Raw genomic sequence first — 23672 nt, 5'->3', positions numbered from 1 at the left:
GACAAGCCTGTAAGTACTAGAGCATTTCAGTTGTAGCCCTACCTCAGATGCTCAGAAGGGTTTTTGGTGGCTGAAACAAAACCGTTTTATAGTAAACATGAACTAACAGAGAAACCACCACTACCTTGCTTCCCCAAGTAGTCAGGCTGAAAATGGGAATTTAGAAAGGTACATGTATCATCCTCTGAACAAAACTGGTCAGAAACTACACTAACTTCTGCATGTGTTTTTCAGGTTTTATAAACCAAAATGGTTCTCAGCGGTAACACCGAATTCTATTGCCTTAAGGTTTACAGAGAAAGTACTAGAATACCAAGTGATACAAATGAACCAGCAAATAGACTCTGGTTAAAAAACGTGCTGAGTACAAACAATACAGAAAAAACATGACTTCCTTTCCTAAAGCTCAGTAGTTGAGCAGAGGTGACAAAGTAAAAGGAAACAACGCTTTGCTATTTTTATGTAAATAAATTGCTTATTATTCTGCTATTTTTATGCAGCTGCTTCTCAGAGCTCTTTTTTATTTAATGCTACTTGCACACTTGCATTTAAAAAAATCTTTCATTCAACATTTGAGAAACAAAGAGAGGTAACTGATGCATAAAATTTATTTTTATATTTTCCTTTTAAACTATTTACAAACTCAGAATGTTTTTTCTTCACTAAACTGTGCAGGACTATAACAGCATAAAAAACCAAGTTAATTAAAATTATCTAAAATTCAAAATGCTGTACTATAAAGCAAGGTCTTAATCTAGAAATATGTTACTATTTAGATACAATGCTGTATTAAGAACTGAAATACAGATTCACAGACAAGCAAAGTAAGTCAAATACCTTTAGCCTCCAATTATCTCCTACTTCTGTTTTGATCCTGTTCAGCCAATTTTCATCAAAGTAAGCTGGATCTCTGAAACACAAAAAATGTAGAGTATTCATTAAAAACAGGTTACAGAAACTGTGAGGATACCTTAGTGATTAAGCCCCTATCTCAAACTGAGGTTATTTAAATGACTACCTCTGTATCTGACATAGCTTGTATATAGTAGTTCAGAATTCTGTTACTACTCACTTTTCTAAGGCCTTGCACCCGGTTGACGGCACAGCTTCATTTGTGTGCCAAGAGTAGCTCATACTTTTGAAGAAGCTGCTTTACTTGGAATACATTTTGCCAGTTTTTCTCCCTGTAAGTTCTTCTTCCTCTAATTTATCAGCTGGTGCTGCAGCAACATTTGCTTGTGTTACTTACAAGTGTTACAAAAACTATTACTTTTCCACGTATTATGGATCCCTACTGCTATATGCTGCTTACAACTATTCAACTTCTAAATGAGAAGCTTGAGACTGAAAACACGTCATCTTTACACAGTGAGAAGAGTTAAAAAGTATCACTGAAGTTAAGTATTTACTACTGAGAATACACTTTACTATTATTTTATCTACCAAACACTATCAGTTTTTGCAAATCTCTTTTCATGGTAACCCTAGACAAATCTTTTTATGAACACCTTTCCTTAATTTTTTCTGTCTTCTGCACTTTTGATGAGGCAATGAAGATAAAGAACAGAACAGCTACTGCTTATAGAGTATACTTCTATTTCCAAAAAATTCTTCCCTCTCTTCCTTTTTCTCACAAGCACCTTCCATAAATTGCTTCTTCAAGACAACTCCCAAGACTCTCTTGCCCCCAAGTTCCAAGGTCACCTAAAAGGCTAACATTTTCTACTGTTCACTTAAGACAAATTTTCCTTCTATCATAAAGAATTTTGAGAATGCTATGGTCAGAACTAAGGAGAGAGAATGCACTAGAAATAACTGGTTTTAAAGAAGTAGGTCAACATAATATAAGGAAAGGCTCATATTTCATCCAACATATAAAGTTAATATAATCAGGGGAAAAAAATCCACAACTTTCCTTTTTTGTAAGCATAAGGCTCTTAAGGGTCAGTGTGATAGACCAGGTTAGAGTTTCACCTGAAGTATTCTAATATGGCTGCATCTGCCACCGAGTACTTATTAGATTTACTGCTGTATCCTCTACAGATGGGAGGGTTCTGGATTAAGCTTTTTTTTTAAGGGCAAGATGCCATGAGATCTTTTGAGAAAAGCTCAAGAAAACCATGGATGTGTCTGGAGATTCAAATGACATCTATATCATATATTCTGTAAACCAGCAATTACATCAGTACTTATATTAGGGCACAGACTTTGTAGCCACACTTTTTATCTGATATACAGTATCTCCTGTACTCCATCTTCCTCACAATGTCTTCTTCACAATGCATCAAGGTCTGCAAGAAGCCCATGATAGAATACATAGCAATGGAGAGAGATCACAAACAGCAATGTTTCTCTACTGACACATTCCAGTTGTTATTTTTACACATTCTGTTACAGACTCTAGTGAAGATTATGGCATAACTCCTTTCCTCTGACATGGCATCCGCAAACATATAGCTGGAAGAACAGCTTTAATTACTAGTTAAGTTGATGACTCCAAATTACTCCCATTCAAAACCAGTGCAGTTCTAGCACAGATGACAGAATCTTAAACTACAAAACAGAAAAAACAGTATCTTATCCAGAGTTTCATCTGGTTTTGAAATAGATGTTTGCAAATAGCTTTCAAATGCCTTTTCTGCCCTCAGAAGACATGTAAACCTAAGAATGAAATTGATTCGAATACATACAAGAGCTACTAGAGATGAAGGCGGCTCACATTCAGCTTTTACATGAAAAAAATGACTCTCCTTGCAAAAAGTCTTAATTTTTCCACTCAAGCACAACAAACTCAGATGGACAGTAGAGAAAAAAATGAGAGTTCAAGCCGCATGTAGCCCCACTTGATTCATTTTGAGGTGTGGGGTACAAAAAGCACCCTAGTACCTTCCAGATGGGTCTTCTGGGAATTGTGAAGAGTCAAATGAACATTGCTTACAACAGACTCACAACTATAAAGTGTTTGTGCATCTGAGTGAGACAGCAGGTATGCCTAATTATCTGTGCTTCACCAGCAAAAAAGACCAATGGGGCTTTCTTAAGGACTGTATCCTATCATTTTAAGGATTTCACTTGGTCACTAGCATCTTCAGCTGCTTCAGGGCTGCAGTGCCATGAATATACCAATTCTTGACTTACCATTTTAATTGTAAATGACTCTAAGAAGCAACATAGGTAAGCATAAACAACTGCCCACAAGCAGAATTATGTTTGGACTGACCGGGTGGCTAATACTGCATACCTGATTTTCAACAATAAGGATGACAGGTGAGGAAAAGTAACAAGATTTCAGGGTCAGCTCCAACTCATTTTACTCTGGAAGCCTGTACTTCAATAGCAACTAAGCAGCTTTTCTCAGCTACTACTGCAATAGAAATAACACATGGACCAGCAACTGGCCTTTACTGTCTTGATGAAAGTCTTGAGTTACCTACACCTTTATATATGTCATCAGACATATATATGGAAGGTCCCTGAGAATTAAATCTAAACTCAGTGTGGTAGTCCTCTCCCACAGATCTCATTTGTTTTTTCAAGTAGACAAACCTCATGGAAGTATCCAAGCATACAGCAGCTGATAAACAATCCACTCTAAATTATCAACACATAACAGTGGTCAGAATAGTGGCAACAATTCAGTTTAAAGCACCTCCATGCAGATTACACAATAATTAGTAGCATATCACAAAAACACTTTGCCAGGAATACAATCAACAGGTTGGGTACCAACACCAAACAATTCTAGAACAATCATCCTTTCCTCATCCACAAATAACATCAGAATCATTCCTATTCTGCTATTATACCTTAATTTCTGTCCTCAAAAGTCCAATTAAGGTTCAGAATTAATAAAAACGGCCACATATTTTCTATCAAACTAATGAAAATCAAATCTGAAAAAAAAAATTTCCATCAGAATTTCTACAAATATTTTTTAAAAAGGGCTTCCAGACATTAGGTCATTCACAGCCCTTGCTGCGAACAAGTCTCCCTCTGCTGAATCTTTGGGAAATATGATTCAATCATATTCAGAGTTCTCGAACTCCCTTAGTTGATGTCATTAAGAAAGACGCTGTCATTTTTTACAGCCTTTGAAAAAGTGCCACCTAGGCAAATATGAAAATGTGTGGTTGAGAACTGAGCAGCTGTGATTACAAAACCTACCAGCTCATTTTGAAGAGATACTGCACTAAACAAGGGTAGCAGAAAACAGACTAGAGCATCATGATGATGATGAGATGACTTGTTTGAACCAATTATTTTGAATTCAGTAAGTTCCTGAACCTAGATCCAAACTTGACAATCTCTTGCACTGGATAAATTTCCAGGTTTATAACAGCATTAGTACATCCATTGCTTGCTGCCTAGTATCTGAATAGTACTGCAGATACCTGGGACTTTTCTCCAGAGCACAAGATACTTATGCTGTTGTTAATGCTGTATCATTTCATGTCATGTTGTTTTCAGCAGTGCTCATTTATACCATCTCCATCTTATTTTGTATGCAAATTTTCCTTTATTTAAGTGATCATCTCTCCACATTATAGATGCCAAGAGACAGAAATATTCTTCTGAAGAAAACCAACCCACAGAGCATGTAGTATAACTCATGATTATTACTCATTTTAACAGTGGTACAGTAAGACGCTTTAAGAAATCTCTGTTTACAGAAATTTGCCTCCCCCAGAGATACACAAAAGCATGGCTTTAGTGTTCTGCATGTGTCAAAACATACAGAGCATGCTGCAAAGTATAATATAACAAAGGAAAAATTCATTAAGTGGGGCACAATACACAGATGACAAATGAAAATATATAGTATCACTTACATTTACCAAAGCCAGTATAACAGATGAAGAAAGAATTAAAACAAGAGGGGGACACCTGGTACTAAACAGTCTCCAGAGTGGGATGAAAGGAAATTTAAAACTGTAGTATAAACCAAGGAATTGTGCTGTTCTAGGGATATCAACGGACGGTGAAAACATGAGTAACATCAGTGAAAGCTACCAAAAAAAATTAAGAAAGAGAGGATGTAATTCAGAAGCAAGCTATGGCAGCACTTCTATCTGCTCTAAACAGCATAAGCTACATGATTTTAGGCAGTCTACTCACAGACAGTTCAAATATTTTCTTTTGCTTCCAATCTTTTCTCCTGAAGTACAGCCCTCTAAAATAGTAATCAATACTGATTGTGTACAGGCATTTTATCAGACAATTCTAGTCAGAGGGACCAGTAATCTTCACATCTGAACACAAAGGAACAGTGAATCTTACAGAGTATCACAAAAAAGATAAACTAAAGCATAGACTGAATTTCTTCTGCTAGATAATAGAGTCAGCACTGGAGAATTCCATTCAATGCTACTTTAACCTGAAATTCAAAGATAAAGGTTTTATGATAAAAGAAAGAAAGTGTCCTTCAGGGATTTACCAACATCTGTTTATTAACAACTGCATCTGTAAGCAAAATTGCTCATAGTTGGTTACTTAGCACACATTTAATTTCCTCTGTACCCTTTTCAGCTCACAGACTCTTCCAGCAGTTTTATTACAGAAAATTCTGCTACATTAGTTGTTACGTCTGATGAATGGCCCTTACTTACAAATGGGCTACTACTTTGACTACAAAAAATATTGAGAACAATGTACAAAAAAACTGAGAACAATTGAGGGAGCTGCTGGCCCCTTCTTAACACTTAAAAGAAGGCACAGCTGTTTTTTATCAGAAGATGAATAAGCAATATTTTTCCTTTTTTTCTTTTATTGACAACAAATCCTAAAGTTCTGCAGTGTGCAAATTTTCTGTATATCTAAAGCACCTAATTCCCTGGACTATGGATCTCTCTGAAAATGTTCCTCATCATAAACTACTGTCTTAATTTCATCTTGTTTCTACTATCTTCTGCCCTCGTAAGTACCAAAGGGTTCTTTCTATGAAGGTGGAGTTTAAAAAATAGAAAGAATAGAGAGTTCAGACTTCTAAACTTTAAAGTTTTCAAGAAGAAATGCTATTCTTACTCTCCTATGGAAATAGATCCAGATCACTGGATCATCCCAATATCTTTCAATTTTCATCAATGTTCTACCTCACATTACTCACAGAGTTCTTCACTGACTGTTTATTCATAGCAAACTATTTTTTTCTTAAATTCTCACTGGATATATTAATCTGCTCTTTCAGCTATTTTTAAACATTAATTTACTACACTAAAAATCCTGATGCACACAAAAGTTGTCAGAATTCTCCCTTCCCACCTTTATGTAATTAACCTATTAGTACTATTAGCCTCAAAGAACACACATTGATGAAGAACCCTAAATGGGAGCAAGCTATAATGAAATACACCCAAATTTCAAGGAATATGCATTACAGAAATAGTAGTTTACTCAACGTAATAAGAGTAACATCATTTAGGATTTGTGTCTCCAGATGAGACAATAGATTTGTCCTTTGAATATTATCTTGTTGAGGGATTTTCATGTCAATGCCACAACTGTTCAAGTTTTTACCGCATGTGACATCTGTTTGCAGTGACCTGGTGCTTTCAGGCTGTGCTTGCTCTTTACTATTTAACATCACTGCATGACTTTTCCAAGTAATCTTGAGCACCCAGGTGTCTTGCTCTTACACATTTCTATACATGCAAAAATTTTCTTCTACATGGTGATCTTTCTCAAGATAGCGCGGGAGCCAGTGCTGCTAATACAAAAAGAAGGGTAGACTGGAAAAGCCTGCTCTAGACTTGCTTCATATCATTGAACATTCCCTGATTCCTGACTAAGTACTCTTTCTGTGGTATCTGTTTGAAGGAACAAAAGGAGGACTTCACTGCTAGTGTCAAATTTGCTTTTGTTTTCAAGAAAGAATACTTAAAATGGCTTTGTCAACATGCTCCTGATCGGTTTTATAGTCAACTATACAAATGTTGATCCCTGTATTAGGCCTATGTTCCCATCTCTCACGTTCAGGGAAACAGACAATGTTTGGCTATTCTGCAACCCTTGGTATCTACTGCAAAAATCTGGAGTCATCTTCAGTTACTACAAAAAAAAAAGCAGCAGCAATAATATTTTCCCTCAAAAATTGTTCATATGTTATCATTCCTGTTTTACAATGCAAGATCAGCTTGTTGCTACTCTTCAAAGTTTATCTCAACAGGAATGCAGTGAGAATCAAGGCATTCACAGCAATGCATGAGAAACAATGTATTCATAGCACAAGTATGGAAATGTTAAATCTGAAGCACAACTATCAGAAAGTAAGACAGCCAAATACTGATTTTGTCAGGTTCAAATTATTACCGAGGGCACAGAGAAAGAACTTTAAACTGCTTAGTTGATCTTTACATATAAACTGGGTAAACTATAGAATTCCTGCATTCAGTCTCATCATGGTAATTACTAAAGGAAATATTTTAAAATCATGCTACAGAAATGCAATATTTGTATTGTACATCTCTTTTTTAAAACATCGGTTCATCAGCTGAAAACAATATCTCAGAACAGTTTTCTTAATACCGAGACAGTATTTCAGGTCATGGTAGTACCAGGCTAAAATAGTCAGTAAGGTTATTGAAGGGCCTTTGACACTGAAGTTTTGGGTTGTATCAAGGTATTATTATGTTTTAGATCCAAATTCTGTCTTTGAACTAGTCAGTCAAGAATATATACAGTTATTAACTGTTGGCCCATCATTAAGTTAAGTGAAACCTGTACCCTATGAAAAACTACAAAAGTTCAAGACAGATAAATACTCATATTAAATATGTCACTACTACATTTTTTCTAAATGCTCTGAAAACAAATTTACAGATGATTATGCTGAAATCCTGACTTACTGTAAAGTTTACTGAACACACCATTTATATGGTCACTACCTTTCTATACTCCAGCAGGTAAAAAAGAATGGTATCTTTCCAACCCTAAAAAAGAGGAGCAGTATCAAGTTTATGTTGTATTTACCTCCAGACTTGTAAACCTGATGTTCAGACTTCAGAAAACTTACATGTGAGCTGATTTAAATGCTGGGTTGGAAAACCATTTCTGCTGGAGGGTGTGGTGTTGTGTCATCTTTTGTGTACCAGCAAAATAGATTAAAGCAGTAGAAAGACTGGTTCAATCACTGAAGCAAGAGGACTGCTGACATTACTTGAAATTAGTTTTGACTAATGCAAAAATACATAAAGATTGGATAATTCTTATAAGTGACACCTCATCTTCCTCACAGAAAGAGAAATTAAGTGCATAAAAAAACTTTGCAGCATTTACTTCTTCAAAGTTTCAGGTAGGAAAGAAAGACTGTTCTCTAAGCTTTTAAGATTCTATGCTCCAGATCTTACCCTTCCACATGCTGAAAAGTGTTCCCTTGAAATATTTGACTACATAGGGATTTCCTCTTTCCCTTTTTCTTCCTGTTGAACTGGCAGCTTTTTTCTTTCACTAGGAGGAAGGCTCCTGCTCCACTGGAGCATTTTCAACCTCAAAACAGATTCAGTGCCCTCATAGCTGTTAAGGTGCTAGGAGCTCTGTCAAATGAATCATCTGTGTTCAGTAAACCTGAGCCATGCAGCAGTACAAGAGGGAAGTGGCAAGCATTAACAAGTGATGGAGGACCCTCATCTTCTGACTGACTCATCATCTGAGAAGGGTTGCTGCTTGCAAGGGGTTTGAATTAATGGCACTGCTGAAAGACTGCCAAAGCTTGTCCAGCCCTCAGACTATTACTCCTTCTGCTCTTCCACCTGGGCACCAGCTGTACAGCTAGGGAAAACCAGAAAGTACCAAGTGAGATTACATGGCTCTGGAAGCTATGGGCAAGGCCCAAGTGGTATTCTCCCCAATCACACCAGTTAGCTGGAAGGGCTTGAGGAGCAGACAGATTCTGCAGGTCAATAGCCAGCTGTAAACTGGTGTTGGCAGCAGGGTTTTGGTTTCTATGACCATAAAACCCTCTTTGAGAATCAAGGACTGCTTGGAAGAGATGGGACCCGCCTGACTATGGTGGGCAGAAGCATCTTCACCAATGGGCTGGCTGACCTGGTAAGAACAGTTTTAAACAAGAAACAATAGAGGAGGGAAAATACAAGCAAACATCAAGTGACAAAGTCATGGACTCTGTTGGCAAGCAAAGGGTGTGGGACGACTTAAACAAGAAGTACCTCACAGTCAACAAAACAAGGCTGAAGTGGGGCCATCCCAAGCATATGCACATAAATAAGGAAAGGCCTGAAGAAAAACACTACAGGGAATGTTCTCATTCTTGGGAATCAGCAATACTAGATGTACATGTGAAGTGCCTGTGCACTAATGCATGCAGCATGGCAAACAAACAAAAAAAACCAGAGCTCTTTGTGTGTGTAGTTACAAATCGAAAAATGACTCAGGTGCCAGGCTTAAAGGGTTATGAGCAGCAGCATGAAGTCTAGCTGGAGGCCATTCCACTAGCAGCACACCCAAGGGGTCAATACTATTAAATGTAGTGACCTAGACGATGAAACAGAGTGCAAGTTTTCAGATAATACAAAGCTGGAAGGAGTGTTTGATACACCTGATAGTTGTGCTGCCATTTGGAAGGACCTCGACAAGCTAGAGGAACAGACTGACAGGAGCATTATACATTTCAGCAAAGGTATGTGCAAACTCCATACACCAGTATATGCTGGGGGCCAACCGGTTGGAAAGCAGTTTTGCAGAGAAGAAGCTTGGTAGAAACCAAGCTGAACACATTCTAGCAATGTGTCCTTGTAGCAAAGGTGGCCAACCACATCCTGGGCTGCACTGGCAAGAGCATTGCCAGCAGGCCAAGGGAGGTACTACTCAGCTTTGGTGAGACCACATCTGAAGTGATATGTCCTGGGCTCCCCAGTATAAGACAGACCTGGATATACAAGGAAGCTCAGCAAAGGGCAATTAAGGTGATTAACGGATTGGAGCATCTGTCATACCAGGTGAGACTGAATGAACTGTGTCTGTTGAGCCTCAAGAAGAGAAGGGTCAGTGGGCTCTTATCAATCCTGTGTATAAATACCTGATGGCTCCTTCTTTATACCCTCACATAATCTTCTCAGTGGTGTTCAGCAAACAGACAAGAGGCAGTGGGCACAGACTGAAAAGTACTTCCATCTGAATGTGAAGAAAATAGTGCCCTCAGCTTTTTTTTTTTTTGTTTGGTTTTGATTTTTTTTTTTTAATAACTGTGAGGGCAATTGAATACTGGAATAAGTAGCCCCAAGGGGCTGTGGACTCTCCATCCTTCCATATACTCAAAATCTGACTTGACACAATCCTGGGGCAACTTGCTTTGAGCAGGTGAGTTGGATTAAACAGTCCAAAGATGCTTTTCAAACTCAACTATTCTATGATTCTTAATGCAAACCAGAAGAACTCTAGCAGAAAGCTGTTCATATCTATTGTGCACCTGTCCAGTCTTCATTTTCAACAAATTACATAGAAAACATTTTATTCTGCATTTACACTCAGGACAGTACCCTCTTCATGTTAAAATGAATCTTTTTTTTAAAAAAATAGGTCTGTAGAAACTGGCATGCTCAATTTGGACTGCTGACTTTGGTAAATGCTCCTTAAGTTTCTAATGAACAATAAAAAATTGTGTTTCTGTGAAAACAGGTAAGTCTGCATATAGCCACATTTCAGATGCAAATCTTAGTTCCCCAGAAACATCCTAGATTACACTGAGATGTTGAACTAATGCATTTTATCCTATTTGATCTTAAAGTTCAAAAGAACAAAAACATTATCCAGTAACAGCTATTATTCCTTCACCTGCTTTCAAGAACATAGTATCTTTGTAAACAACTAAACTGACAGTTCCCTTCAGTGTATCACAGAAGTTTTATTGCATTAAACTAATTCTAACATTACTGATATACTGACTGTATTTTCAAGCAATGATCAGAGCCAATACCTTACCTTGCACCAGTTCCAAGTTTTTTAAAGTTCGATTTTGTAAGCTTAGTTTTAATCCAACTTACTTTCCAGTAAACTTGCACTTGAATAAATACGTTCCTAAGACAAAACCTTTCTTCTTGCATTTAAGGCAGTTATCTGAGTACTATAGAGAAAAAACTTATTAGTCATGTTCCAGATTAAAGTACTATCTAAACACAGGAAAAGCCATATCCTTATGGAATACCAGCCAAGTTTGAACTAAATTACACTTAAATACAGAAAAATGCAGAGATAATAAAATTGTATTTTATTCATTAAATAAAAAATTTCTTACATTTTTTGAAGAACCTGGGCCATCACAACCCCATTCGTTAAATCTTCCACGGTCTGGCATGGTGCCTCAACATTAAACGTCTGGATCTGCGAGAAAAAAGAAAAGGTTATCTTCAATGTCAAGGGATTTTCAAAAGTAAAAAAAAAAAATGCTACCAAATAGCAAATAGACAGAATAAACCCCACACATTTAGTGTACGTGTTAGGAATTAAGAAGCTTTAGATTAAATAGCAATCAAAGAAATTAACTGCTCTCAGGGCTTACCATCTTTGTTTTCACAAACTTGTAAACTTTGCTACAAATAACAGCAGTATATTCTCCAAAAGGGAAATTTTCCACAGCATCTTCTCATTTGGAAAATCACTGGGCCTGCTGTTCTCCCACTCGAGTACTTCTAGAGCATATATTCAAGTACACTCTCGAGCATACTAAGAAACTCAGCTTTTAGAAGTAACACTGATCACACAAAACTCTCATAGGGTCCCCACAACCAGAAGATCAAACGTAGAGGGACATACATATTCCAGACTTCACTACTTCCCTCTATCAGATGGAAAAGGAGAGCACAATGCTACTAAACCAAGATGCATACTCTTGGCTGTTTTGTAACTAATTTTATCATCATACTTCCCCAATACTTTATGCACAAGAAAAGGTCAACACTGTCATTAAGGCTCAGATAATCAGTCTGAACTCTTTTCCCCACAGTCACACATGCAAGATTGCCATTGAGGGCATAATGCTTTTCATAGTTAGATGACAAAGACTAAAGAAAGACTAATTATATGACTTGTTTCTTGACATACATTTAAATTTTGTAATAAATGTCTTTGCTTGCATAGGAAAGGAATACATAGGATAATATTTCAATTTAGGTTTCAAATTTATGCTACAAAATGTTTATTCAGCTCTTAAAACAAAGGAACTACATCCTTTTCATATCCTTCAGAGATACCAGAGTTACAAATTTTCTTAAAAAAAAATCTTATATTAAACAACTTTACAAATTTATGTCAAACTCCTATAACATTCTCATATACTTCTACAAAATGCTAAACCACTCTAAGAAACAGTAGAGTTCATTTTTCAGAAGGGAGAAGAATGATAAGAATGTGGCAGTGTGGAACCAGAGTCCAGCTGTGAAGACAAAGAAGCAAATATTTTTGTGTGTGTGCCTCTAAACAGCTATTCAATAGCAGCTGTTAAAACACTGCCCTTCCTGTGTACTGGGATGTGTTTCCTCCTAGAAGACTTCTCTCTCTTCTAGCTGGAAGTGCTCCTGCTTCTTGAGAGTCTGCAATATTGTCCCTATTATTAGTTCCCCAAACCCGTAAATTAATTCCCATTCCCTGTTATGATTTTTTTTTTTTCTATTTCTTGTACCACTACATGGAGCCTTGACATTATGCCTGAGGGAACAGATGACAATCAGAGGGACATGGACAAGCTCAAGAAGTGGGCCCATGTGAACTTCACGAGGTTCAACAAGGCCAAGTGCAAGGTCCTGCACATGGATCAGGGCAACTCCTGGTATCAATATAGGCTGAAGAATGAAGGGATTGACAGCAGCCCTGTGGAGAAGGACTTTTAGGGTATTGGTGAGAAAAAAATTGGACATGAGCTGGCAATGTGGTCTTGCAGCCCAGAAACCCATCCTGGGCTGCATGAAAAGAAGGGTGGCGAGCAGGTCAAGGGAGGTGATTCTCTTCATCTACTCTGCTCTGGTGAGACCCCACATGGAGCACTACATCCAGATCTGGAGTCCTCAGCACAGGAAAAATGAACCTGCTGGAGCAGGTCCAGAGGAGGATCACAAAAATGATCAGAGGAATGAAACACCTCTCCTGCGAGGACAAGCTAAGGGAACTGGGGTTGCTTAGCCTGGAGAAGAGAAGGCTCGGGTGAGACCTTATTGTGGTCTTTCAACACTTAAAGGGAGCTTATAAGAAAGATGGTAACCAACTTTTTAACTGGGTCTGTAGCAATAAGACAAGGGGTAATAGTTTTAAACTAAAGGAGGATAGATTCAGACTGGATATCAGGAAGACATTTTTTATAAAGAAGGTGGTGAAACACTGGAACAGGTTACCCAGAGAGGTGGTGTATGCCCCATACCTGGAAACATTCAAGTTCAGGTTGGATGGGGCTCAGAACAACCTGATTTAGTTGAAGATCTCCCTGCTTATTGCAGGCAGGTTGGACTAGATGACCATTAACCTTCCAACCCAAACTATTCTGATTCTATCATACAAGAGTATGGGGAAAAAAAACCACCAACCACTTGGCCCAATCACTAGCCCTTGTAGGCCTTCACACCTTCTATCAACTATCATGTAATGAGAAAAAAAAGGTTTTATTTCATTTTATTAAATATTAATCCAGACCTCTGATTCACATGGGCATGAATATGAGCTGTCCATTTTTATACAAACCTTAAAATAAGGAGTAGCAAGTGACTGTTTCAATGCAAAGGAGGCTATCACTGGGAACTAAATAATTGCTGCAGGAAGTCAGAACCTTAGAAAATCTGAGTTACGGTTCTGGATTACATATATGACTAGTGAGGATTTGTTACCTACTAGGGGTAGGAGGCAGAAATGTACTTCATGAAAAATATTCTTGGTATGAAGGTGTAGAAGAATTTTAAATATAACCTCTGGTATATTTGAAATAGATTTTAAGACCCAGTAAAATGTGTTCAGGACTTAGCTATCTTGTAATATTACCAAAGCAACCAGAATGCTGCTCAACAGCCTGACAAGTGTTCTTAGCCTGTTTCTTGTATAGTCCCAAATGAAGGCTGGTTTAAAACCCAGTCAAGTTAATCATATAAAGACACTTTTAACAAAGGATAATTAATTGACTAAACACAGGTGTTTTGCTAGATTAAGAGAATTTAGTATATAGAAACTGCTTGCTCTACCTAAGCTTTTAATAGAACATCTGGAAGTCTTTCTCAGAATTGTGCGAGATGAAGACTGGTGGAAGAAAGATGAAGATGATGATGACCCAAAAGATGACCCTGAAACTGAAACAAGGATTGGAACCAGAAGAGAAGAATTCAGCTGAGACAGGGGACTGTAGTGAACTTTAATAAATTATGAGAATCAAGAACTAAAAGGTTGAGTGGAAACTTACAAAGACTTTGGACTTAGATAATAGATTTAGAAATAGTATATAAACTGCATGAGTTCTTCAGACATTTGCCATTCACTGTAGTGTGGCCCAACTCTGAGTTGTTAATAAAGCAAACCTAGAGATACCCACGTCTGGTCATTCTATTTCTTCCTCAGTTCTCAAAGACAGTATCTGAAGAACAGGATAAAAGTTGTGACAGAGAATCTAGCATCCCATGAAGCTGGAGGAAAACAAAACAAAACAAAAATTTAAAAACCACCAAAACCCAAGCTCTTTCCCCCCCAAAGATAAAAAAGCTCTCCAGCAGCTTTCACTTCTCAACACTAAGAGTTAATGAAAGACCTGCGCTCTTTGCACAGTGATTATATACATAGCTTGCTTTTTATTGTTGGTGCAGTTGCCTAACAGATCTTTTATGTATTCTTTGTAATAGGGTAGCAAATGCAACACCCATCTACAAGAGAGGCAGAAGGGAGGATCGAGGAAACTACAGACCTGTCAGTCTGACCTTGGTACCAGGGAAGGTCATGGAGCAGGTCATCTCGGGTGCCATTACAAGTCATATAATGGACAACCAGGGGATCAGGCCTAGTCAGCATGGGTTTATGAAAGGCAGGTCCTGCCTGACAAACCTGATCCCCTTCTATGACAAGATGACCCAACTATTGGATGAGGGGAAAGCTGTGGATATCGTCTACCTGGATTTTCGAAAAGCATTCGACACAGTTCCCCATAGAATTCTCATAGAAAAACTGGCTGCTCATGGCCTGGATGAGCGTATGATCTGCTGGATCAAGCACTGGCTGGATGGACGGTCCCAGAGAGTGGTGGTCAATGGAGTTAAACCCAGCTGGTAGCCTGTCACAAGTGGTGTTCCTCAGGGCTCGGTGTTGGGACCATTTCTGTTCAACATCTTTATTATTGATCTTGATAAGGACATAGCGTGTATCATCAGTAAATTCGCAGATGACACCAAGTTAAGTGGGAGTGTCGATCTGCATGAGGATAGGGAGGCTCTACAGAGAGACTTGGATAGATTGGATCGGTGGGCCAACGTCAACAGGATGAGCTTCAACAAGGCCAAGTGTCAGGTCCTGCACTTGGGCCACAACAACCCCATGCATTGCTACAGGCTTGGGGAGGTGTGGCTGGAGAGCTGTGTGGAAGAAAAGGATCTGGGGGCTCTAATTGACAAGCAGCTGAACATGAGCCAGCAGTGTGCCCAGGTGGCCAAGAAAGCCAACGGCATCCTGGCCTGTATTAGAAATAGTGTGACCAGCAGAAGTAGGGAGGTGCTAGTCCCCCTGTACTCTGCACTGGTGAGGCCACACCTGGAGTATTGTGTCCAGTTTTGGGCACCTCAATACGAGAGAGATATCGAGGTGCTGGAGCGAGTGCAGAGGAGGGCAATGAAGCTGGTGAAGGGCCTGGAGAATAAATCCTATGAGGAGCGACTGAAGGAGCTGGGACTGTTTAGTTTGAGGAGAAGGCTGAGGGGAGACCTCATCACTCTCTACAACTACCTGAAAGGACATTGTAGAGAGGTTGGTGCTGGTCTCTTCTCACAGGTAATTAGCGATAGAACAAGAGGGAATGGCTTTAAACTGCAACAGGGGAGGTTTAGACTGGACATTAGGAAAAGATTTTTCACAGAAAGAGTGGTCAGACAGTGGAATAGGCTGCCCAGGGAGGTGGTGGAGTCACCATCCCTGGATGTGTTTAAGTGTCATTTGGATGTGATGTTGGGGGATATGGTGTAGGGGAGAACTTTGTAGAGTAGGGCTGATGGTTGGACTCGATGATCCCAAGGGTCTTTTCCAACCTGAATAATTCTATGATTCTGTAATCTTTATTAGAGGTTCTTAGCAGATAAAACAGTGTGACTAGTTACCTTATGCGCAAACACAACAAAAGTTAATGCCCAGTTTCCAATTAGTTCTTTATCAGAGCAAAGTACTCCCCAACCTATAAATGATCCTTTAGAAGTATTTACCCACTACTTCCCTACATTTTTGGAACTGACTATGCTACCTTACAACCAGCTGGCACGTAGAGCCTAGAACAATTCTGTATCACGACAGAAGAAACAGATCACACAGCTACGACAGGGAGAAGCGGCTAAAAGGACTAAGAACAAGAAGGTAACCACCCTCAGTGGGTTGGATGTGAATCACTACTCAAGCTATTAGCAAGAACACTTGAAAGAGCAAACGGGCAGAAAAGATTAAGGAGGGTTAGATACTTCTGTCCTCATACATTCATCCAATATTACCTATGAGATCTTCAAGAATATCACTAAAACAAATTTCACTCAGCTTAAATGCCAGCAGGAAACCAGACCGTTATTTTTTTTTCAGGATGGTGAGCTAATTATGTGATACAGGAAGCTGTTCTTCCTCAGATACCAAATTCCTCTGTTGAGCCACACCTGTCATAATGAGAATCGGATTCCTATCCTACAACCAGATCCTGTGCTTCTGGACAACTTTAAGGTTTCTTTACCCATTTTTCTCCTCCCAGTTGGAAGCACTGCTACCTTCTGCTTGGATAGTCATGCTATAAGCTATTTTTTCATGCCTTCCAAGACAGCAGCAGACTGCATGAAACAAAGGGGATCCAGGCTCTCCAACAAGCAACAACAGTTTTATCCAGAATTTGAATTTCCAGATATTTTCACTGATTTTTAGGTTGTCAGACTTTCCTTATTAAAATCTCAAGAGTTACTTTTCAATCCAGCCATAACATTAGGCACTCAATTAGCCAAACAATGAAATGGCAAGGTCTTTACATTACTGTCCAGGGTGGGGATTCTTTCAGGGAGAAGTAGTTGAGTGTTACTTTCATTAATTTTCTTCTTATTTTACACATACCATGTTTGACCCCAAATACCTGAACAGGTCATGAAAGATCTCAGTCAAAATATTTCATTCATAGTTTAAAGATTAAACATTTCCTTTGCAGAAACACAGTGCAGAAAGTAGAGACATCTTGACTAAAGCTGACTTACTAAAGGACTTGTGAGATGAGAGAGTCATGACAGCATAAACCAGTTATTACTGCACTATTTTGGCATTGCCAGTAAATTGCTGCTAACTACAGCGTTCAAGTACAACACATTATTAAAATACAATGAACCGAGTCTCAAGTTTGAATGGTATTTACTTTAACCATTTCAGAAACATCCATGGGAAGACAACCTAATCCACCAATGCCTAAGGAGAAAATGATTGTATTTCTGTTTTCAGTTGAAAGCCAGATAAGCCAGCTGATGAAAAAGAATACTACACAGCATTTGTGATTAAGATAAAATGAAAATATGATATGTAATAGGAAGGCCTAACACAGCACTGTAAACAACAGTCCTTTCTAAGCTTTCATCTACTTAATCATGTTTTATATAAAAGTAATATTTACCATTGATGCTTTCTCTTTTCTCAAAATACAAACTATTAGTAAGTGCAAAACTGGCAAACATTACCTCAGTACACCCACATTTATAGGATACATAAATTCATACTCCACCAAGCTCCAATGAATGTTAGAAACCAAAAAGAGTGCCCTTTAAGACCAGAAACATCTTCTGATGGAAGAAAACAAATGGCAGGGTTTACAGGACGTGAACCACCGGCTTCCTCTGCTGATCAGAGTGGAAAAATTTCCATCTCTACTATCCAGAGTTGACAAAATAACATAATTAAAGTGATGTCTGTAGGATATCTTCTGTCTTCAGCACTCTGACTCACAGAAGCCTAGCTGATAATGCAACCTGTACAACTGGGATGGGATGCATGAAGTTTCACCAAAGGTGTTCTCTAAAAGTAGGTGTTAAATACAAACAGCAGAACAGTGCTCAATAAACCAAAAAGCAAAACTCTTCTTATCCTGAATGAAGACTGTTAGGCTACTAGAAACCTAAACAGCACCAGGCAAATGTGCCCAAATTGACCCATACTAAGATACAGGACATGCATCAAGGCATAGCTTCTATTTGCATAAGGCAAAGCAAAGTCCATTAACTTCTAGGCTAGTGGTTAGCCAGAAAAAATTTGCATACTAGTAGCCCAAATTTATACATATTTAGAATCATAGTATGGTTTGGGTTGGAAGGGACCTTAAAGATCATCTAGTTAAAGACCATCTGCCATGGGCAGGGATACCTTCTACTATAGGTTGCTCAAAGCCCCATCCAATCTGGCCTTGAACACATCAGGGAGGGGGCAGCCACGACTTCTCTGGGCAACCTGTTCCAGTGTCTCACCACCCTCACAGTGAAGAATTTCTTCCTTATACCTAATCTAAATACAACCCCTTTCAGTTTAAATCCTTTTCCCCTCATCCTATCAGTATGTTCCCTAATAAAGATCCCTCCCTATCTTTCCTGTAGGTCACCTTTAAGTACTGGAAGGCCACAATAAGGTCTCCCCAGAGCTTTCTCTTCTCTAAACTGAACAACTCTCCCAGTCTGTCCTCATAAGGAAGGTGCTCCAGCCCCCTGATCATCTTCATGGTCCCTTGCAAAACACAGAAAAAGAAGAATAACTATTTAAAGCCCAGAACTTCCTGCACCTATAATCTAGATGAAAAGTACCATCTCTATTGACAGGTAGAATAAAGAAGTCTCCCCCAAAGGCACAGAAGGTGAATCCAAGAGCACTAAGTTCTACTGAAATATCATCTCCAAAAAATTCCACAGTGTGGAAATAATCTTTAACAGGATCACAAGAGCAAGAAAGACTTAGCAGCTAAAAGATAGTATTCAGAGAGAGTTGGCAGTAAGTTTTCATCAGGCTAAGAGATTTCAGACTTAACAGATTCTAGAACTGGTAACACAGATGTATAGCACACCACTAAATTTAGCATATCTTGCAGTTCTCCATTTCCAGGATTTATATTTCAGCAAACATTTTCCTGAACTTCGTGGAGACTGTGTAGGTATGCAGAACAAAATTTTTCAGAGGCTGACTAAAATGATTCCTTAAGAAAGGCAGGAGCCACCATGGAGCAGGCTGCCATCTTTTAGCATTGTCCATAAAACAAAATCAACTAAACCATGCCAGAGTGATCAAGTCCTGCTGGTCTTTTTTTTCCTAACCACCAAAGAGGCAGTAGAATTGATTAACTTCAACAGAGATTATGGTGGTTTTAACACAAACTTACTTCTATTTATTCCTATCCTGATGTAAAAGTATGGATACCCTGCTGCCATGGCAAACAAGTTCACTCAAAGGTTTATCTTATATAATCCAGAAATGTAGGAAAGGCTATAACCTATTTAATACTTTGCAACTCTGGAATGAATAAAATACGAATGCTCACTTCCCAGATCTAATGCCCACAAAACATACATCACATGGGGTGCAAACACCCAATTGTTGTTTAGCTTCAGTATCTAAACTTAGCTACCTTGAGAGATTAATCTCTGAACAGTCAATGGGACTTCTGCAGAGGAGACAAAGCACTACATTTCCAATGTAGTGTGCACTTGCAGAGAAGCTATCAGCTAAATGACATGAAAGAGACCTACAAATTCTAGGGCTGAAGCACATTATCATCAGATTTACAATGCAACTTTTGTGCAATATTTGCTCTACTACATGCACCGCTCCAAAAACACTTCCTGTGTCTCCCCTTTGAAAAGATGCCATCCCTTTGTGGACCCAACCAGTCCACTGAAACACTTGCATTCATACAGAAGCTTTTGCCTGCCACATGCAGTAGTGGAGTGCTGGCTGGCCTCCTCCTACCTTTAACATTAGAGAGCTCTTCCCTCCACCAAAACCTTCCTCCTCCTTTCCACACTGCCTCTTGTTCATTGCCCTGAATGAGAAGTACCAAGTAACTCAAAAGAATGAATGAGTCATGCATGGCAAATTAAAGTAGCCAGGAAAACAGCACATGCATACTCTGCAGGGCAGGAAACCACTACCAGTAGGTTGGGGACAGAGTTAATCCCTTTCACTTTCCTGTGTGGCAGGACCTGCCAGGCTGTTGGCAACAAATGCCACAAGAAGGTCACTACTACCTCCTTCCCTTCAATTCCAGCCATGCATTCCTGCCTTAACCTTGTGGTAATGTTAGTTGCTGTGTGGCCAATAACTTCATTGGGTTCTTTTAAATTAATGACTAGGACTTGCAAATTAAATTGATTAAGCAACCCTGGACTTAGGCTCTGAAGCTGGAGGCAAACTGAAGTTATTAAGTCTTTCTAATCTATCACAGTACTCAAGAGTCCTCAGCTCAGCCAAAAAAGCAGATAGCAGCAAGTGCAATTGAGTCTGGGGCCCCTCTTCTTCTCCCTCCCGTGCTCCACAACTTGAAAGTCTGCAATTGCTCTACAGAAGTCAAACAGATTGCAGCAAAGACTTTTAATGGTCCAGGAAACAAAGACTTCTGATGGTCCAGGAAAAGAATGTCAGAATATTATCTTCCAGTTCAAGGGCCTCAAAATGGTCTCACAATAAGACAAAGATAATTGTGCAAAATTCAAAATTTGACTTCATCTTTTTGAAATAACTGTTTAAGTATTTCAAAAAGAAGACAGAAACAGGTTTCTCTCCTCACCTCCCACCTTGAGATTAACAGAAAAGTTGTTTCCTTTATACTGTTTAAGGTTCACAGTTCTCAGCAGCAAAATCTGTTTCTTCTCCAAGCAACATCTCACAATTCCCCCCCCCAAAATGAAGGGGCAGAACTGGAAGATGAAATTGAGCACATACTGAATCACATCTAAATGTTTTTTTTTCTTCAGAGAACTAGCAATTGTTATAAATGTACCACTGCTATAGAGCAGCTCTTCAGAAAGGAGTAAATTGAAAAAGGCAGGATTTGGGACAAAGAACACTGTGTCAAAACACCTCCAAATTCTGTGTTCAGCCTTCCTTCCTGTTACTGACTTAAAAGAAGGGTGGAGAGGGAATACATACAAAATGTATCTTATTATCTTTATTTATTATATTCATATATTACCTGCTTTATATCACTTGCTCTACAATCTTTAAGAGAAGCCTCTGCTTGACCTCTCAGCAATAGCTCAGAAAAATCCCTATAACCTAACAGTGGTGCTAGACACCTCAGCTCCTTCAAACATAGTGAATGATATGCTCAAAATATCACTCTTAGACAACTAAAAAGGTGAAGCAACAAATTCTTTACCATTTTGGTGAGAGGTCATAAAAAATAAAAAAAGGTTGCTCAACCTACTGGTCTGTCACAGCAGATACAGGGGCTGTGATCTGCCAGATACCTCGATCCATGCTTCACGACTGCTGACAAGCAGTTTTTCTTCCCCTCTGTCTGAACAGCAACATATTCAAACAGAACTATCTTCTTGACCTGCTGTCATCACCAGCACAATCAACTACTCCCGAAATTTGATGTTTACTTCAAGAGCTAAGAGATGCTGATGTGATGATATCATCAGAAGAAAATGAAACCCTGCAACTTTGTGGTCAATGACCGAGGATTGAAAGAAGAGTTTAAAACAGGCTTAGCAAGTCTCCTACAATCTTGGCATCTACAAGAAAGCAGAAGAATACGTAAAACCATAGATTGCACAAGGATCAAGAACAGCATAGTCTAAAAAGAAGGTAACTAGACAGTAGGCCAAAACACAGCTTTCCTCGTAAAGTCCAGCAGATTTGATCTCCTCTGAAAAGGGTGCCTACAAAGCATTTACAAGCAGCCTTCTTGAGGAATCAAAATCTGTTTCAGCACTTGCTGACATGGTCTCTATATTTCATACTGATACAGGCAAATCCTTTCAGTTAGGAATAGGCCACCACACAGAAGACAGATATACACTCTACTGAGATTTTTCAGCCAAAAAGGAGAAATGTCAAAAGATTATACGACATAAATGGCCAGAGTGCTTATAAAATGGAGGGTGCTGAAACAGGAGCCTTGTACAGTGTTTACAAAATTCTCATTTATCATAAAAGTTTTAACATGTCTACCACAGAAACTATATTTGGCCTTGAATGTTGGAAGAGAAAGAAGGCAAGATGCAGCTTGGTGGAGGCAGCACATGGCAAAATAAAGAGATATTTATCATAATGAAGGAAAGAAAGTTCATGACATCTCCACAGCAATCTGCAACTTATAACCAGACAGCTGTGACCTCTGAGGAATCCTGCTGTTTACATACCAATGCTAAGCAATCTTTTCAGTATCACATCTTAGTCTATATTAAAAAAGAAAATTTCTCAGATTACATAGCAAAAGCCTGTAGCCGTCACACTGATTTCAGATATAGACATATTAAAGTGTAACTGCCACATGTATGTTTGACAGCTTTCTATGTTTTAAGAAATGACTCAGTGATATACCTGAGTTAAAAGCACTCCTGACACTACATACAAAGCAAAAGAAAAAAAAAAATCCATGTGTTCCTATGTGGACCAGTCATAAGATTTAAACAGAAAATTGAATCTGTATTAGATATGGTGAAACAATTGCAGTATCACTGCAGGTTTACCTCACAGTAACATTCTTCTAAACTGCTTTGGCTGCACTGCAGCTTGGATAACTATACCACAATGTCTAGAATAGTCTCAGAAGAGGCTGCTGGGACATTTTTGGTAGAGTAATAGTTCTGCAATTACAGTAGGCTCCAAACACTGGACCAAAGTAGGTATAAATACCAACTTTCAGATGTCAGTAGCTGGGCTCCAGTCCTTTGTTCAGTTTTGTTCAAGTTGCCACTACCCTGACTGCCTCAAAATACCATGATGGTCACCTGTTAAAGTGGTAGGAAGAAAAAGCTCTTTAAAATCCTGAACAAAAATGATTCAGGTACCCATTTGATGATGCTGTCAAAGAGGTAAAAAACCTGAGAATTACAACCCAAGCTAGAGTGTAACACCAGAAATGGGGTGTTGGTGAAATATGAAAGAATAAACGAAAACACATTCACAGGTAAGCAGTTTGCTCCAGCCTGAAGATACCAGAATAGGAATTGCAGGCATGCAAGGCAAAAGGCTTGAGAGATTCATTAAAATCATGAGTTGGCAGAGGGAAGAGCAGTTTCATCTCATCCTACATCCATCTGAGCAAACATTAGGTTTAGGCTGAACAGGTTCTCAGACTTGTGGAAAGCCTTTATCTACTCTACTTAAAACACAGACAAACCAGTTCAAGTACTTCTATATGAATGTGAAGCAAGCAATCTGGGAGGTTAAACCAGTTCTTAAGAACAGGCAGCTTCTGTGTCATAATGGAGAAGATGGGCCATCCCAGGTATGCATAAAATGCAATTAAGACAGCTCTGTTGTCCCACCTAAATGAACGGTTT

The 23672-nt window shown here is 38.8% G+C and overlaps 1 protein-coding gene across 5 annotated transcripts in view; it reads right to left on the bottom strand.

The window, feature by feature from the left end:
* Positions 1–23672, bottom strand: part of HOOK3 (hook microtubule tethering protein 3) — a 91074-nt gene that overhangs the window by 64599 nt on the left and 2803 nt on the right. For 3 of the 5 annotated variants that reach the window (XM_074855489.1, XM_074855488.1, XM_074855492.1), the window contains exons 2-3: positions 11246–11331; positions 838–910 (exon numbers count right to left, since the gene is read on the bottom strand). In XM_074855489.1, the coding sequence (XP_074711590.1) occupies positions 838–910; positions 11246–11331 (159 nt within the window). Of the gene's footprint in view, positions 1–837; positions 911–11245; positions 11332–14512; positions 14550–23672 lie in introns of those variants that run through there. The other 2 variants (XM_074855490.1, XM_074855493.1) reach the window with 2 other exon arrangements.

The sequence above is a fragment of the Strix uralensis genome, chromosome Z (genome assembly GCF_047716275.1).
Source record: "Strix uralensis isolate ZFMK-TIS-50842 chromosome Z, bStrUra1, whole genome shotgun sequence".
NCBI lineage: Eukaryota > Metazoa > Chordata > Aves > Strigiformes > Strigidae > Strix > Strix uralensis.
The sequence above is the reverse complement of the archived record's forward strand: the minus strand, read 5'-3'. Positions and strand labels throughout refer to the sequence as shown.